This window comes from Terrapene carolina, unplaced genomic scaffold, assembly GCF_002925995.2.
Source record: "Terrapene carolina triunguis isolate 2854851 unplaced genomic scaffold, T_m_triunguis-2.0 Scaffold174, whole genome shotgun sequence".
Classification (NCBI taxonomy): domain Eukaryota; kingdom Metazoa; phylum Chordata; order Testudines; family Emydidae; genus Terrapene; species Terrapene triunguis.
The window spans coordinates 694,374-712,534 of NW_020664525.1; the positions used below are offsets into that span (position 1 = coordinate 694,374).

The 18,161-nt window shown below is 45.8% G+C and overlaps 1 protein-coding gene across 1 annotated transcript in view; it reads right to left on the reverse strand.

Annotated features, from left to right (window-relative positions):
• LOC113406978 (transient receptor potential cation channel subfamily M member 8-like) overlaps positions 1 to 18,161 on the reverse strand; it is a 78,957-nt gene that overhangs the window by 32,323 nt on the left and 28,473 nt on the right. The window contains exons 10-16 of the mRNA XM_026653977.1: positions 16,721 to 16,839; positions 15,712 to 16,002; positions 13,828 to 13,923; positions 12,358 to 12,487; positions 8,395 to 8,540; positions 7,401 to 7,513; positions 6,437 to 6,653 (exon numbers count right to left, since the gene is read on the reverse strand). Of these exons, the coding sequence (XP_026509762.1) occupies positions 6,437 to 6,653; positions 7,401 to 7,513; positions 8,395 to 8,540; positions 12,358 to 12,487; positions 13,828 to 13,923; positions 15,712 to 16,002; positions 16,721 to 16,839 (1,112 nt within the window). The remainder of the gene's footprint in view (positions 1 to 6,436; positions 6,654 to 7,400; positions 7,514 to 8,394; positions 8,541 to 12,357; positions 12,488 to 13,827; positions 13,924 to 15,711; positions 16,003 to 16,720; positions 16,840 to 18,161) is intronic.

The following is an 18,161-nucleotide window of genomic DNA, read 5'->3' on the forward strand; positions in this document are numbered from 1 at the left end:
ACACGCACAAAGTACAGGGATCCATATATACCATATACCCACTCTCATATCCAGATACCCACTAGCAGATCGTCAGTCTCAGCTCCAGCCCCACAGCTCACTTTTATTTCCCACTGAGCTGTGTTTTTTTTTATTTTGCAACCAAATTTCAGATGTTTTGGGGACTTTTGCCTCCCTGTACACGCCAGCCTCCTGAACACACATGCGAACAAGGTGACTCCTGAGACAGTCAGACCTTATCAGCTCCTTCTAGTCCACTGTCACTTGAAAGAGGACTCTAGAGTTTTATTTTCCTATCTGCCCCATCTGACCCAAAGTCAAGTTGTGCGCACAATTTAGGATGCACCGCCCCGGAGCGTATAAAGGCTGGATTTGCTAAATCACATATTCAGACTTTCATGGAACAGTGAATAAGTAGGGTGCCATTTTGTCTTCTTTTTAAAGCACAATGTGATTACACAGAATTGGTGCTTCCTTACTCTATAGAGCTGCTCCCTATATGTATCCAGAGACTTATCTACTGAGTCTGCTAAAATAAGCTCTTACTACTTTTTTCTCCCCTCGTTATACCTCCAGGAATACCACAGCTATAGGAGAAGGAGCTGGGTGGTTTTCTGGCTCATGCGTCATGAAGGGCACATTGAATCATCTTTATTGCTGATGTGTGAACCAGAACACAATTCAAGTTGGGTTCCAATTCCAGTTTCAGGTTGTGGAGCAAGCATTTAGGAAATGATCTTTTCACTTTTCAACTGTACCAATCTGATCTGGAGGAAAAAAGAATATGGATCCCCACCAATGCCATTTTTAGAGTAGGACCTCGCTTAAACAAGGCAACTCACGGGGGAGCGGGGGGGAGGATTCATTATGCCATGCAATAGTTGATTATTTACACAAGTTGGCAATTCAAAGTTCCAAGTCTCACACCAGTGTAAAGTTGGTCATATTCCATGTAAGTCACACATTTAGCACGACTAATAATACAAAACACTACATACTCTATCATAGAATCATAGAAGATTAGAGTTGGAAGAGACCTCAGGGAGGTCATCTAGTCCAACCCCATGCTCAAAGACTGACCAATGCTAACTAAATCATCCAGCCAGGGCTTTGTCAAGCCGGGCCTTAAAAACCTCTAAGGATGGAGATTCCCCCACCTCTTTAGGAAACCCATTCCAGTGCTTCTCCCCCTCCTAGTGAAATAGTTTTTCCTAATATCCAACCTAGACCTCCCCCACTGCAACTTAAGACCATTACTTCTTGTTCTGTCATCTGCCACCACTGAGAACAGCCTAGCTCCATCCAGTTTGGACAGGGTTTTGGCTGCCCCAAGCAGCCAAACAACAAAAAAAAAGATTGCGATCTGCGGTGGCAATTCGGCGGGAGGTCCTTCGCTCTGAGCAGGAGTGAGGGACCGTCCGCCGAATTGCCGCCGAACAGCTGGACGTGCCACCCCTCTCCGAAGTGGCCGCCCCAAGCACCTGCTTGGTAAGCTGGTGCCTGGAGCCGGCCCTGTCTTTGGAACCCCCTTCAGGTAGTTGAAGATTGCTATCAAATCCCACCCCATTCTTCTCTTCTGCAGACTAAATAAGCCCAGTTCCCCAAGCCTCTCCTGATAAGTCATGTTCCCCAGATCCCTAATCATTTTTGCTGCCCTCTGCTGGACTCTCTCCAATTTGTCCACATCCTTTCTGTAGTGCGGGGCCTAAAACTGGACACAGTACTCCAGGTGTGGCCTCACCAGTGCCGAATACAGGGGAATAATCACTTCCCTCGATCTGCTGGAAATGCTCCTAATAATGCAGCCCAATATGCCGTTAGCCTTCTTGGCAACAAGCGCACACTGTTGACTTATATCCAGCTTCTCGTCCACTGCAATCCCCAGGTCCTTTTCTGCAGAACTGCTGCTTAGCCAGTCGGTCCCCAGCCTGTAGCAGTACATGGGATTCTTCCATCCTAAGTGCAGGACTCTGCCATTGTCCTTGTTGAACCTCATCAGATTTCTTTTGGCCCAATCTTCCAATTTGTCTTGGTCACTCTGGACCCTATCCCTACCCTCCAGCGTATCTACCTCTCCCCCCAGCTTAGCGTTATCCGCGAACTTGCTGAGGGGGCAATCCATCCCATCATCCAGATCATTAATGAAAATGTTGAACAAAACCAGCCCCAGGACTAACCCCTGGGGCACTTCGCTTGATACTGGCTGCCAACTAGACATCGAGCTATTGATCACTACCTGTTGAGCCCAACGATATATCCAGTTTTCTATCCACCTTATAGTCCATTCCTCCAATCCATACTTTTTTAAGTTGCTAGCAAAAATACTGTGGGAGACTATATCAAAAGCTTTGCTAAAGTCAAGGTATATCATGTCCACCACTTTCCCCATATCCACAGAGCCAGTTAACTCATCATAGAAGGCAATCAAGTTGGTCAGGCATGACTTGCCCTTGGTGAATCCATGTTGACTGTTCCTGATCACCTTCCTCTCCTCCACGTGCTTCAAAGTGGATTCCTTGAGGATCTGCTCCATGTTTTTCTAGGGACTGAGGTGAGACTGACCTCTCTGTAGTTCCCCGGATTCTCCTTCTTCCCTTTTTTAAAGATGGGCACTATATTTGCCTTTTTCCAATTGTCTGGAACTTTCCCCAATTGCCACGAGTTTTCACAGATAATGGCCAATGGCTCTGCAATCACATCCGCCAACTTCCTCAGCACCCTTGGATGCAGCGCATACGGACCCATGGACTTGTGCATGTCCAGCTTTTCTAAACAGTCCTTAACCTGTTCTTTCACCACTGAGGGCTGCTTCCTCCTCCCCATACTGTGCTACACAGTGCAGCAGTGTGGGAGCTGACCTTGTCTGTGAAGACCAAGGCAAAAAAGCATTGAGTATTTCATCTTTTTCCACATCATCTGTCACTAAGTTGCCTCCCCCATTCAGTAAGGGTCCCACACTTTCCCTGACCGTCTTCTTGTTGCTAACATACCTGTAGAAACCCTTCTTGTTACCCTTCACATCGCTTGCTAGCTGCAACTCCAATTGTGCTTTGGCCTTCCGGATTACACCCCTGCATGCTCAAGCAATATTTTTATACTCCTCCCTAGTCATCTGTCCAAGTTTCCACTTCTTGTAAGCTTCCTTTTTGTGTTTAAGCTCACCAAAGATTTCTCTGTTAAGCCAAACTGGTCACCAGCCATATTTGTTATTCTTTCTGCACATCAGGATGGTTTGTTCCTGTACCCTCAATAAAGCTTCTTTAAAATACAGCCAGCAATCCTGGACTCCTTTCTCCCTCATATTAACCTCTCAGGGGATCCTGCCCATCAGTTCCCTGAGGAAGTCACTTTCTATACTCAACAGAACCAAGTTAGTTGCTATGAGAATTTCCACTTGGTATTTTATAGGTGACATTCCTTGCCCACACATTTTGTGCAAACCACCACCATCTGTGCCCCCCAAACCTAGTCAGAACTTGGTCCCCCTTTGCTCTGTGCACATGAAATTCCAACCATTACATTGTAGTAACACTCTGATCGTTTGTACTAAATACACAGCAGACATCTTCATCATTTCTGTAGACCAACATACAAACGTGGGACCTGAACCTGAAATCTTCTCTCACGCAGTGCCTCTGTTGGCTGCAATAGGCGTGTTGCCTGACAAAGGACTGCAAAATCAAAACCTCTCTCACTCAGTGACCCTTCAGGAGTTCAACACAGATTCCTGCTGTAAATTAAAAAATTGTAAGCACTGTACTTTTATTTTACTATTAAACATCTATATAACTCTCCTTCCAGACCTCAGTGTTAGGCACTCACCGGTAAGGACAGAGCTGGTCAAACAAATCTCATTCAACTATTGAGCCCAGCAAGTAAACTGCCTCTGACTCCAGCAGACAATTCTACGTCAGGCCACTGGGAACTATGGTGCTTGGATGTGGACGTTTAAAACACATAGAGCATGGCTGGTTGAACAGAGGCACCTATTCATCTGCAGACATCCAGCTCAATCCACCTTTTAAAGAGGATTTGACCTTGAATTCAGAACAAAAACAGAGTAATTTGGGGGAGGGGGGAGATTATCATTTCCTTCAGCTGATAATGGTGAATACTGCTAATAGTGCCAAGAAGCTCTCCATGTGCAGGAGTCCCACTGAAGTCAGATACAGCTCCACACACGTAGGTATTGAAGAACTGGGCCATGGGAAAACAAAAAGCAGTGTTGAAAGATGAACTGGCACCTATACCAGACCCATCCAGCCACTCCTCAGCGGTGAGCCAGGCTCTTAAGTTCTCCTTTTATTTAACTATGTCAATCGAAAAAAGCCCCCAGTTTGAGGCTAATTCTGACCTTAGTCAGAACATTCATTTCTCACCAATGAGAGTATGGCTTTCATTGGCTTAAAATGATCTAGGTGTCTCAAAAGTGAAGATAGGCTGAAGCCAAAGAGTTTGGCTCCAGATCCAAACGTTCCCAAAGGTGTGCAGTTTAGGTTTGGCCCATTAGGTTGGGAAGGCCTGGCTATTGGTTGGGGACACACTCTGCAGAGCCAACACAGTTCCCTTGATTACACTGGTTCAACTCATTTCTCAGCTGCGTGCTTTTAAACAATCTGGATTGTCTTCAGTGGAGCCCAGGCAATGCTAATCTCCCTTAGCATCTGAAGTGAAATTGGAGCGTCAGACATGCCCACGTTCCTCCAAAAGCCGGTAAGTATAGCAGCCGGGCAGGAACACCAACTGCATTTTTCTTTGATGTTTGCCTGCTATGCTCCTACACAATCCCAATCAAAGAGAAACCAAGTGTTGGGATTTCCCAATGAACATAGGGGAGTTGGGCGCTTCATTGACTGGCTGGGATTTTCAAACTTTTCTTCTGCAGCTAGGCCACACAACACAACAGTGCACTGCCAGAGTCAGCCTGACTCCGGGTATTGATATCCATCAATGCAAATAAACGAGATGCCTGGTAAGTGCCTATGCTGCCAACCTTTACTCAAATGTAGAGACCTTGGGCATGTAATCCTCATTAAAATCAACAGGAGTGAGACTATTTGCTTCATGCCTGCTCAGATGAGTAAGAATATGCGGAGCCCTAGATCTGAAGCAGTTCCGGCTGCCCTGATTGCTGATGGGTGGTATTTTAAGAGGAGGGGAAGAAAGGTTTCCCTTATGCCCAGCTGCTTTTTCAGCTGGGGTTTATGATCATCCAACCCCTTCAGTTTTCACTTTCTGAACTGGAAGCTGCTTAACATTCTTAGCTCAGCTGTTGCAACTGAAAATGTCTGGCAGGCTGTGTCATGCTGCTCAAGTGGTGGCTGGGCCTACATGGGAGATGCAGGAGGGGTCCAGAGAGACCAGGAAACCTAATCAATCAGACAAGAATAATTTCAAGGTAGCAGACCCTTATAACCTTTCCCCTTCATCCCCTAGACGGTACATCTGTCAAGCCAAAGGTGCACTCCTATTTATTTGGTAATGGATTTATTTTTTTCTGAAAAAAACATGAAGATTAAATAGCAGGGTTACAGCCACTCTGGGCATGGCAGAGGCTCATCCTGCAATGATCTTTACGCATGCAGCCCTTGTGCTGGCACTTGTCCTCTGGCTGCATGCATGCCTTACACGGTACTCAAGGCTGCACTGAACAACTAATAAATCACACACCATCTTCTCAACGACAGATCGTAAGTTGCCATGACCTCTTCACCAGCCACACTCAAATCCCCCAGCATTCTGAAGGACTCCTATTACTAGAGGCGTTCTCTCCTCAGAAGAAAGCCATTTCCCCCCCTCCCCCACAATAGTCAAACAACTCTGCAAAAAAATACATTAGTGCATCTCATTCAGAGTACCTCTGTAGTGCTTAGACGTGTTCCCTCTTTGTGGTGTGGGTGCTGGGCCTCTGTAAGCCACAGTTCTCTCACTCATGAAATGACAAATACCAGTGATAGCTGCATAGGTTTGTAAACAATTCTAGAGCATGACAACACATTTTCCATTACAAAATTAATCTAAAATGACCTAGATTGCTTTGACAATTTATACCACATGATTTTGAGAACTCTCTCTAATGGCAAAATCCTCAAAGATATTTAGGTGCCTAAATCCCATTGAAAGATACCTAAATACCTTTGAGGATCTGGGCCATGGACTAATACATACAGCACAGGATCAGTATGTTTCCCTCAACACACACACACACACACACACACACACACACACACACACACACACAGCTTCTGCCAGCATTAGCAGGAGTTGTGTGTGTCAGTCATGGTGAACACAATCACTTCCTTTGGGCTCTCTGAATGACTTTTGCATAGCATTTTGCACATAACCGTAAGAAGGTCTCCATTTCTTTCTGCATCTAGGAGAAATAAAAAAGTGTCTGCCTGGAAATAGGCCATTTTGGTTCACAAGCGTTGCCTACTTGTCTCACTTCATCACAAAGCAGGATGAAGACCAGAACATAGAGGATGAGTTCCAGCATGGTGGGTTCTTTCTGGAAATCCATGAGCAGGACATAGGCGAAGAGCAGCAGGAAAACAATGTAGAAGATGACGTTCCAGGAGAAGACCACAAATGGGGAGGTGAAGAATGAGGCATAATACAACAAGAGCTTCTTGCTCCTCTCCACGGGCTTTTTCCTAGATAAAAAAAGGATGATCTCAAACACACATCTCTCAAGCCTTTACTTTAGTTTCACAAGGAACATTTTTTTAGTGACCATGCAAACGTGCCTGATTTTTAATCGAAAAAATCACTTTGAAGTGCTGTCAAATAATTATAGTCTGGGCAGCATCAGTTAAATGTCCCTGACTCACGGTACGTTGGCAGGGTGGCCTATCTTGTCCCTGAAGGATCAGAGTTGTTCTGTCTCTGGCTCATTCAGCCACTAGACATCTTGTTAGCAATCCCAGCCAAATGAGCACTGATGGGATCACTTGTCAGCTGGGAATTTTGCCGAGGCCATGCCTCTCCTTTCATATAGGCCACCAAACTGCTGCCAAATGGTAACAACTTGTGTTCCCTAATTTCAAACTTTGTCCTCCTTGCTATCATGCTCAGATTAACCTCCACAGCAGATGGACTCTATCAGAGGAAAGATGGATTTGCATTTAAGATACTGGAGTGGGACTCGAGAAACATGGGTCCAATTCCCAGTTCTGCCACAAAGTCCCAGCATGACTTTGGGCAAATCATTTCATCTATCCTGTGCCGTATTTTTTCATCTGTAAAAAAGGAAGGACACTTCCACTTAAAAAGGCTGTTTGGGATACATTCATTGTTTAGGGCACTCAGATACTATAATGAGGTGAGCCAGATATTAGCACCTAAATAGGTTATATAGACATGCTTCCCTTCTGTTTTTCTACCAATGAGAACCCTGTTACCTGAAGGAGATGAAACCACAGCCGATTAAAGGGAAAAGGAACAGACACAATATAATCTTCCAGTTCTTAGTGTCCCTCGAGATCTCTCCATACCACTGTTTGGAAAGGAAATTCTATAGCAAAGAGGAGAAAGATTCATCCAGGTTTTATTGAAGCAGGGTAGAGAAAGCAGAACTGTAAAATGTGTTTGATGTTTAATGCAGAAAGCCCAACAATGATTTCTACTGAAACATATTAAGTTGTTGGATTTCTGTAGCACTGGAGGACTTGGGAGCTGCAGAAATATTGAGCTACTCAGGTCAAGAGAAAGGAAAGGCTACTGCATAAGCCCACTGCTCCATCTTGTGCCAGAGGCTAGCATCCCCAGGATGTTCCAAGCGGTTTTGAGGTAGGAGAAGCAGTTAGTTTCATTTAGCTGAGGGAGTCTTAGGTAAGGACACCACTCTGCTGAGTGCTATGCCCAAGAACACGAGCAGAGGGAGGAGATGCACTGGGAGTAAAAATCTCAGGCAGTCTCCATCAGTAGACCCTCTATGAACCCCAGCTGTAAATTAAAACTTTCCTCTCCTGGCATAACACCTGTGGGTGAATCACCACTCCCCTCCATGCATACTTTGACTCATTCAATGCATACTTTGCATGTGGAAGTTTCAAATGCACCCCTCCACATGGGGCGAGGGCGTCAGAGAACCAGTTCTACAGCATATTCCTTTTAGCAGCACAACCACCACTTTATCTGATCGCGTAGGGGAGGAAGTAATTCACAATGGCAAAGGGACAGAGTTCACGTTGATGTGGGATCCTTCTCCGAAACGCCTGACTTCCAAACGAGAGCCTCGGCCATTGTATTTCTTTAGGATAGGTGTTTTCAAACAATTCATCTATATAACCTTTAAAAAGGAAGTGAGCACAATATTTACCTCGCACGTGAGCAGCCTTTTCTTTTTCTTGTGGGGGTGGGGGGGAAGAATCACTGCTTTTTAGCTTGTGTTACCTGCACTCCCGGCTGTGCAATGAACTGCTGATCTTTAGCTTCCACAGCAAGTTCCAGGCAATTGCTCCCGCCCCAGGCTTCACAGGAATAAGTCAGCAGCTGTTCAGCCAGCTCTTCATCACTGCTATAGCACTCAGAGAACAGCTCTAAAGGAGAGACAGTCCCACAAGGACAGAAGGGAAAAAAGAAAGCCTGTGTCAGCCACGCACCTCTTCACTCTACCCAGATCCCTGGCCCCATTTCACTCATGCTCACAGAGATCAAGAGCAGGGCCGGCTCTAGGATTTGTGCCGCCCCAAGCAGAAACAATTTTGGCCGCCCCCCCTGCCCCCCTGGTTTTTTCTTACCCCACCCCCGGCCCCGCCTCAGCTCCGCCCCTTCCCCAAATCCCCAGCCCTGCCTCCTCCCCCCAGGCTCTCAAGCCTAGGAGGGAGGGGGAGAAGCGGCGCGCGCGCCGTGGCCACTCGGAGTCTCCCCCTCCCTCCCAGGCTCTCAAACCTGGGAGGGAGGGTGAGCATCGGCGCGCGAATCAGCTGTTTCGCGCGCCGCAGCCGCTCGGGATCTCCCCCTCCCTCCCAGGTTTGAGAGCCCTGGAGGGAGGGCGAGCAGCGGCGTGTGAATCAGCTGTTTCGCGCGCCGTGGCGCATGAGCGGCAGCAGCGGAGGTGAGCTAGGGCGGCCGGGGCACATTTTTAGGGGCGGCATTCTGGTGCCGGCCATGCCGCCCCTAAAAATGTGCCGCCCCAAGCACCAGCTTGTTTTGCTGGTGCCTAGAGCCGGCCCTGATCAAGAGGCTGGAAATCTTGAGACTAAGGTTCGTACCGCAACATTAACTCAGCCATTTTGCACGGCCTGTATATTTTACAATATAATCAGTGACACGCTAAGCTACATATTTAATAGGAATAGGAAATACTATGTTTGTGCAACATGATTGAGCTAATGTAGCTGCAGGAGTCAACTCATTTTTTTCTGACTGGCATATTTGCTTGTAGAATCTTCAATTTGCATTCGTAAAGTTTTTGGCAATTAATGTCCAATACAAGAGCTCCTTCCCCATTTTCACAACCGTAGATTAGAAGAGTGGACTCCAAATTTAATGTCTGCATGGAAGTGTATGGTGAAATTCAAACTGATTTGATGATTGCATATTGATATCAAAACTAGGTTGTGATTAAGCGCTGAGAAGTAGTCCAGTAAAAATGGTACCTTCTTACTTAACACATCTGCTCCATGTGTGTGTCTAGCTACTGGTTGCGGTGATAAAAGTGAGTCTTTGTAGCACTGGACTCCCATTACCCCTGCAGAACCAACACAGCTAAAAGTGAGCAAGCTGGCAAAGTCCCTTCTGTGCTGGCAAACCCATTGCAATATAACTTGCGAATGCCAGGGGGATTTTGTAGCGATGGCAGTTAGAAAAATACCCACTTTTAACCGGTACATTGGATAGAGCGTTTGAGACTGTACGCAGACAACCTCACAATTCCATTCTTCAAAAGGCCTATGAGAGCTCAGTCCTGGGCCAAGCAAGTCAATAGCAGTTTTGCCATTAATTTCAATAGGATCAGGACTGAGCCCCAAATTCTGCTGGCCTTATTTCCACGAATAACCCCATTATTTTCAACAGGGTTACCCAAATGAGGACGGTTGGCAGCATTCTGGCCTTAATATTTTATTTTAGATAAAAATCAGGGTGAGGAGGATTACGGGCAAGATTTTTAATGGTATTTAGGTTCCCCAAGGTGCAAATAGGTGCCCTGTAGAATTTTGAAAAGCACTTAGGCACCTAGCACCCATTGATTTCAATAGGAGTGTTTGAAAATCCCAGTAGGCAACTAAATACCTTTAAAAATCTGACCCTATAAAATTAGGCAATTTTTACAAACACCGTACATGAAATAAAATGTTCTGACAACACCTATTAAGGATTTCAGCATAACCCGCGAGATACAACCAGCTCCCCAAGTGAAAATTCAAATTCACTTGAGAACTGGGTACGTTCTTTCTGCACAAGTGTGTAGCTTTGATTTCCCTTCTTGTGTGCTGCTTTGAACCATGGTGAAAAAAAGTGTCCCCATTTCATTCTATGGGTATGTCTACACTGCAAAAAAAAAAAAAAAGACCCATGGCAGTGAGCCTCAGAGCCTGGGTCAACTGACGTGGGCTCACAGGGCTTGCTCTATGGGGCTAAAAGTAGCAGTGCAGATGTTCCCTCAGGCTCTGAGATTCACCCCCCTGGCTGGGTTTCAGAGCTTGAGTAGGAACTCTACATTGCTAGTTTTACCCCATAGCATGAACCTGGGTCAGTTGACTCCGGCTCTGAGACTCATTGCTAGGGGGCTGTTTTGGTTTTTTGTACCTTGTAGTGCGCCTTCAGTGTCTATCGTTCCTTCACTGTCGAATGATCTGATTTGGGAAGATGATACTGACAAATTACTGGGAAGCTGAAGTGCAACTTCACAGTCACCAACCTCTAAGTGCAGATAGGGATTTGTCCTTTTGGCTTTGCTTAATCTGTAGTGAATCACCATGAGCTGCACTGTGCCATCTTTCCCTTTAGATCATAAATAAGTGCTTTGCACTGAGTGGCTTGTCAGCTGGCACAGCTGAGTTATGGGTATTATTCAAATTAATAAAAACAAAACATTAATCCCTGTGCTGCTAGCTACCACACACTTTGATTTTGTTTTTCATACCTCAATGCCACATTCATTTGGAAATGATTCAACGAAGGTGTAATTAACAGCATCAGCATTTGTCCAGGTTTCAGATAAAGCCAGAAAATGAACCTTATTAATGACAGAAGAGGTAGCAGGCCATGAATTACCATGTTACCAGGAGGGCTGCCACTCATCCTAGCACCATGAGCTCTATGCCTCATGGACTGGATACCAGAAGATTTAGAAAGGCATAACAAGAGAGCAGAGCATAAAGGATCAGAATGTCTGGCTAAGAAGTCCAGCTTCAGATAACAGCCTGTGGCCCAGCTGACTCATCACAGCCACAACACTGCTTGTCCTCCTTGGAAGTTGTTTCCCCACTACGTTCTTGGCATGAATAGGACTGATGGGCCTGCAGTTAAGGACAGGGCCGGCTCTGGCTTTTTGGCCGCCCCAAGCAAAAGAAAAAAAAAAAAAACAACCTGCGCGGCCGGAGCCAGGGTGCAGGGGGACTCCCTGCGCTTCAGATGTGCCCCAGCTAGCGGGGGGAGGGGAAGGGAGCGGTGGGAGAGGGAGAAGGGGGGCGGCCAGGGCTTCAGCGGGGCGCTGCCACGCGGCCCCTCCCGCCGCGCCCCCTGCCGCCTGCAGGGAGGGCTGCGCGGCGCTCCGGTCGGCAGGGAGGGAAGGACGCGGACTGCCCTGCTGGGCTTGCTGCAGGGCGCTCCCGTCCTCCGTGCCGCCGCCCCCTACAGGGTGGCCGGAGCAGAACAAAAAACAAAAAAACCAACCAAACAAACAAACAAAAAAGCGGCCGTGCCGCCCTAGGATTGGGCGGAATGCCGCCTCATACAATCTGCCGCCCCAAGCACCAGCTTGCTCGGCTGGTGCCTGGAGCCGGCCCTGGTTAAGGCGCTGCACTGGGACTCAGAGCTGGGCTCAGCTCCCAGCCTTGACATTCATCACACACTTCCTGTAGGTGTCTGTGCAAGTTTTAAAGACACAGGCCTCATTAGCCACCACAGACTTTTTTTTTTTTTTTGAGTGCTTTGCCTATCCAGGGCCAGGAGCTAGCAAAGAATTTTCTGTCTGTGTCCTCTGCTCCAGTCCACAGACACCTCTTCTTCTGTCCTCCCCCTGGAGGCTCTTGCCAGCCCAGCCAGAGGCTGTCTCTACAACATGACATCCCATAAAGCTTTCAAGGAGTACAAGTGAAAAATCTTGCAGCTCTGCATCCGTCATTACAAGCTGCTGATCACCAGCTGAACACGGCTCATGTTTCCAAGTCTGTTAACACAGGCGCTTACCTACTGCTCTCGTCTCGTATTCATTTGCCAGCTCCTCAGACTCCCCAGCAGCATTAATGTCATTCTTCACTTTTGCCAGGCTTTTTAGTAGTTTACTGGCCCCGAGTGCTGCCAAAGTGCAGCCCCTGGTCTGCGAAGAGACAGAGAATCAGGAAGTCACATGGAGCTCTTTGCACGGCATGGCCATCACCATTCTTCTCCACTATTGGCTCAGAGCACCAACAGTTCTTCCATGCAATGTGAGGATGTGTTCCACTGCTTAATGACCCACAGGCTTCTTCCACCACCCCCTTTTACATCATTGCTTTGTCTTTCTTGCCCTGTTTGTTTGTTCTGGAGGTTCATTAAAGGCTGGTAAATAGAGCCACGTTGTCAGCAACGGAAAATGAAGATCCAGATCCACAAAACAAGCATAGAGAATTATTCCAGGAGTGGGTGGGTCAGCTTTTGTGGCCTGCATCATGCGGGAGGTCAGACTAGATGATCATAATGGTCCCTTCTGACCTTGAAGTCTATGAGTCCAACCACTCAATGCAACACCATCACACCAGGTTGTAACTGAACTATTCTAGGCACAAGGTGACTCATTTTGTCTCTATGGTTAAAATCGCCTTAAAACCCTCTCCAAGGTGTCAGGAATTTAGACACGAGTCCTGGAGTCAGATGTTTAGAATGCTCTCTATAGTCTTACACTGCAGCACACTCACCTGGACACCTCCTGATCCCTGCTGAACTTGCCATGGCTTGGCATGGGCACAGGAACCTGTATTAGCAGATTGGGTGCTCAGCTTAAGACACACAGGACAAAAGAATCAGGAGTGTCCACTAAATTTCAGGTGCCTCCATTTTTGAGTGCCCACTTAGACAACCAAGAATTAAGGAACTAGGGAAAATTTTAGACTATGACCAGTCAGTCTTTGGGACTGGATCACTTGCTGATTAACTGTTCTGTTCATTCCCTCTGGGGCACCTGGCACTGGCCACTGTCAGAAGGCAGGATACTGGGCTAGATGGACCTGAAGCCAATATACAGTTTTGGTTTCCTTAAAAAATATGCCTCTCTATTTTTCGTTGGAAGTAGAAACTAGATCAAACCATATGCCTGGATCACATGATCTGCATACTGTGAAGAGGGAGGGGGTTCATAATCCAAACATGGGTCCAGCTATGAATTTCACAGCTAGCACCTTTCAAAGGCTGAATCAACCCCTCCCTCAAACTTTAGGTGAGGAGAATGTCTTGAAATCCATATATGGATCCAAATCCAGATCCAAATTTAGTAGCTCAGGCCCATTTAGTTAGAAGATTGAGAGAGGAAAAATTGTACAACATTTTAAATCGGTAGCTTATCTATCATGCATTTGAGTTCCCAGATGGTTACTCTGGGGAGGACAGAGGGCAAATGTTTGCAAAGGCTTAACGTGCCAAGATAAATACAACAGTGCTGGGGGAAAGGGTGGTATACCCTACCTGTTCCCAAATGACTTTGGATAACTCCTTCTTGTTCTGAAGAACTGACCAGATAAAGAGAGCTTGCAAGGGATGCCTTGTAATAGAAGATTCATCCTGGCAGGAAGTAAAGGCACTATCTGTTCAATGACCTTGGTTTTATTTTTTAAATCAAGTAAATATTAGGTTATTACACCTCTTAAACTTGGCTCCCTGGTTTGTTCTCTCTGCACTGCTGCCCAGCAACCTTAAGGCCGCTCTAAGTTGTGCTGAAGAATGAGCTGGCTCTCAGCTGCTCCCAAAATGGAAAACAATAGAAAGGCAGCAGAAAATCATCTTTGCTCCCACGCTGCTCGTGCGCAGAGCGTAGCTTAGCCAGCCTCGAGGATATACACATGGCTTCATAGCTAAATGCCATTTTTACAAGGAGATGAATGATAGGTGGAAACACCCCCATTCTATACCTTTTAGTTAAGCCCTGAGTGTTGAACCAGACCTCTTACCATAAACTTGAAAATATTCTGATAGTAACAACTTCCATTATTTTATTTCATTTTAATATAGCATGCATCCATTTATGACACTCAAAAGTTCTAGCCTGCCAATAAAATTATTACTGGACATTAACTGCCATGCAGCAAGAATAACTCAGCAGAAAATGGAGAACAAAGTGTTCTTTGAAGATTTCAAAGCCAACTAGGGGATTTAAAGAGACAACTCATATTAATTTTAATGGGAGTTGTGTGTCTGAATTCCCTAGTTAGTTTGGAAAGTCTCAGTCCCTCCTCTTCTCTGCCTGTGGGACACCAGATGCTTAGTCTCCTGGGGACTGAATTGCTTTCTTTTAACCTGAGTTATTGAGTTCAATGTAGGGGAAACGGAGTGAAACTTAATCACAGGGAGATGTGGGGAAGAGGGTTTGCAGTGTAGACATACCTTGAAAAAGAAAATTCTCTATACCACCCCACCTGGTGTCCTGTATCCAGCTGTGGCCAATCCCTGTTGCTTTCAGAGGAAGGTAACCAAAACCCAGAATACAGCTGGCCAAATGTGCATCAGGGAAAAAAATTCCATCCTGACCCATGCAAGTGTCCAGCTAAAGCCCTGAAGCATGAGATTTGACTCTAGTCATTGTCTTAATGCAGAGCTGCTGGCATTATGAGCATGAAGAGGGCAATGCAGAGCTTCTTGTTCTCTCCATGGCTCATGAAGGAAAAGAATATACAGGGAATCAGATTCACAAATTCTAATGCCAGAAGGGGACCATCTAGTCCAGTTATCCTCCATGCACAGGCCTTGGAAATTCCAGTTCTGTAACTCAGGTCTGCATTAAAGGCCTGATCCTGCCCTATTGAAAGCCATGGAGAGGCTGGTGGTACATGGCAATAGAAGTAGGAATAGGCAGACCCAAAAGTAGCATGGGACCCGAGGGGCTAGAAAGATGCTCTTGAAGTATTGAGTTAAGTTGTCTGGACAAGCTGGTTTCTTGTGCACTGTCACGTTTTCAAACTTTTTCTTCCCAGTAACATAAAAAACAATTTCCATTTCCTTCACTGAGCCATTTTCAATTGAAAGCTCTCTCATCCACAATGATATGAATTTGGGGTTCTTTGTAGGCCTTCATTACAACATATTTTAAAACTGCTCTGAGATCACCATAGTATGGAACCATGACCCTCACACAAAAGACTCACGTATTCTTCTAGCACTTGAGCAATGCAAAGATCCATGCCGTAGATTAACATGTGGAATGCATCAGTACGTTCAAGGCCATTGCACTCCGCACAATTTGTAGCATTTTTTAAACAATTGAAATGCAAATTCATTACTGTTATAATGGCAATAGGGAAGACAATTCTTTTCCTACTAAGGAACACATGGCTAGACAACTGATTGGTTACTTACCAACAGCCGTATTTCTGTCTCATCCTTGCCGTTCTTATCCTCTTTTTTGATGCTTCTTCGGAAGTCCTCAACCATCTTCCACACAAATGTGAGGAGTGCATCATTATAGGAGTTCTTAGCAATCTGCAGGTTCTTAAACACCAGGCTGCTAAAGTTGTTGGAGAAAAGCTCTGTAAGGACCTCCTTGCTAAGAAACTTCCTCAGGTTCAAGCCATTCTCCAGAAAGAGGCGAACAAATTTGGGCCGGTCCTTGATAAGAGCTATAAACATGACATCCTGAAGGTCTGCAGACTGGGAAGAAAACGAGGAAAAGCCAGGTATTATCACAAGGCCAGCTGTGGATGGCTGAGCAGAATTCATTGTCCCCTAGCCCTCTGCTGTTGCTCACATGTTTTGTTATGGATAAATATTGGTCACATTTTGCCTTTGCTCCACATTTCCTTCAGAATGCAGCCATGGCTGTGGTTTGGGAAGTGACTGAAATAAGCATACCTAGCTATTCCATGTATAGGCTTCATCAAGAATTTCCAGATACCTTCTGCGCTCTGCCCCCCAAATGCCCAAATCTGACTCTAGAAGGCCCACTTCTAGAAAGGGTGGTTCAGTCTCTGGACTCTTTCAAGCCTTGACCTCTGCTCAAAGAGCAAAAAATAATATTAATCATCAGCTAACATAACAACCACCATTGTGGCTGACAAGGAACTGGAGTGAGACCATCAGTTTCCAAGCAGTCGAGTAACCTACCTGAAGTAATGGTATATTTCATACCCAGGTAAGCTGTGACAGTGCAGTGCCACCATAGCAATGGGTTTACCATGTTACAATACCCTTGTCTGATAGGTTAGTGTATTTTAAGCCTATACATTCTGCTCACTTCAGAATGAGCTGGAATGGAATTGTTATTTACAAACATCAGAATAGCGATGCCTACGTAAATGGTGCAAGTAAGAATTTCACTCCTTGTCTCCGCCAACCCCACTAGCTGTACCAAGGTGCAATCTTTGACTACCTCCCAGCGCCGGTCATTGGTGAAGATCTCATCACTGGCCAGGTCCAGTTGGTTCCACTCCAACAGCAGCTGCAGCTGCCCATTCCAGTTATCTTTATCCTGTTCATTGGTACTGAAAGCTGGAGGAGGAAGAGTCAGCTAAGTAAGGACTAGAAATTGGAGAGCGCCTTGGCTTATATTCTACCATCCCTAACTCTCTCCCCATCCCAGCCACAAAAGAAGCCTCTATTGTCTTTTTTTAATGCTCACTTATAGCTTTAACAGGGCTTCAGAGGTTGTGCACATTTTAAAACACACATACCTATGTGGTATGTATAGACTAAACTGCACTTAAAATGACATGGATTGCATTACCTGAAGGCAGATTGTCCATGTAACTACCCAGAGCAAGCCTTTGACCCTAAGAGCATCAGGAAGTGAGTTTCAGAGGCCCTGACCAGTTCAGTGTGCCCCAATTCACTTATGTCAATCTGTATCTAATAGGTGTCATGTAAAATATCATTGGAAAACCAATGATACACACTGACCAGTAATATTCTTGTGTTGTCTATGTAGGGTAAACTCCCAAAGGACTGGACAAATGTGAAGGAAATATGGGACTAAATGTGTTTGAACCAGAAAAGTCTGGGGAATGGGCAAATTGTTTTTTTCCAGACAAAGGAAAGGTCGCTGCCTCTATCCAGGTGCAATCACAGACAACAGGCAATCATAGTCAAGTGGCCATTCACTGGCATATCGGCACGTGCAGGACCGATCAATCTGCATTACAGAAAGCATCAGCAGGGAAGAAACCAGCATGGAACCTTCCCCATCAGACTCCCTGGCACATTTCCTCACTGCGGGGGCACTGGACTTTGAGAAGGGCACATTTCAAAAGTTCAGTCTACTAAAGAAGAGAGGGGCAAAGAACCCCAAGTTATCTTACATCTAAGACATAAAAGGAACCGAGCACTTTGCGGGAGATCCTGACCACGGGGATGGTCAGACCATCTTGCTGACAGGAAGTGCGGTAAGAATCTTACCTGGAAGCAAGGCTGTCCTTTCGTTAAGTCTTAGTCACTAGAAAGTATTTTTTTCATTTTTATTTGTTTTTAATTATTTCTGACTTTAGCCCTTATACTTGACCTCACTTAAAACACCCCTTTTTGATTAAATAAACTTGTTTTGTTTTTATTTTAAATCAACCAAGGACCATGTTTGATTTAAAGTGATGAATAGCTCCAGTTAAAGCAACAAACTGCTGTGCTTTTGTCTCTTGAGAGGAGCAACAGACCTCAGTACTCCGAGTGTTTTAGGAGAGGGGACATTTCAGGGCAGATGGTTTTGGGGAAATTCAGGACTGGGAGTGTGTTGGGGTCACAAAGTCATAACCAAGGCTGGTGGAGACCCAGGGAGGGACTGTTGTAGGCAGGCTGCTGGGATCAGTACTGAACTAGGGCCG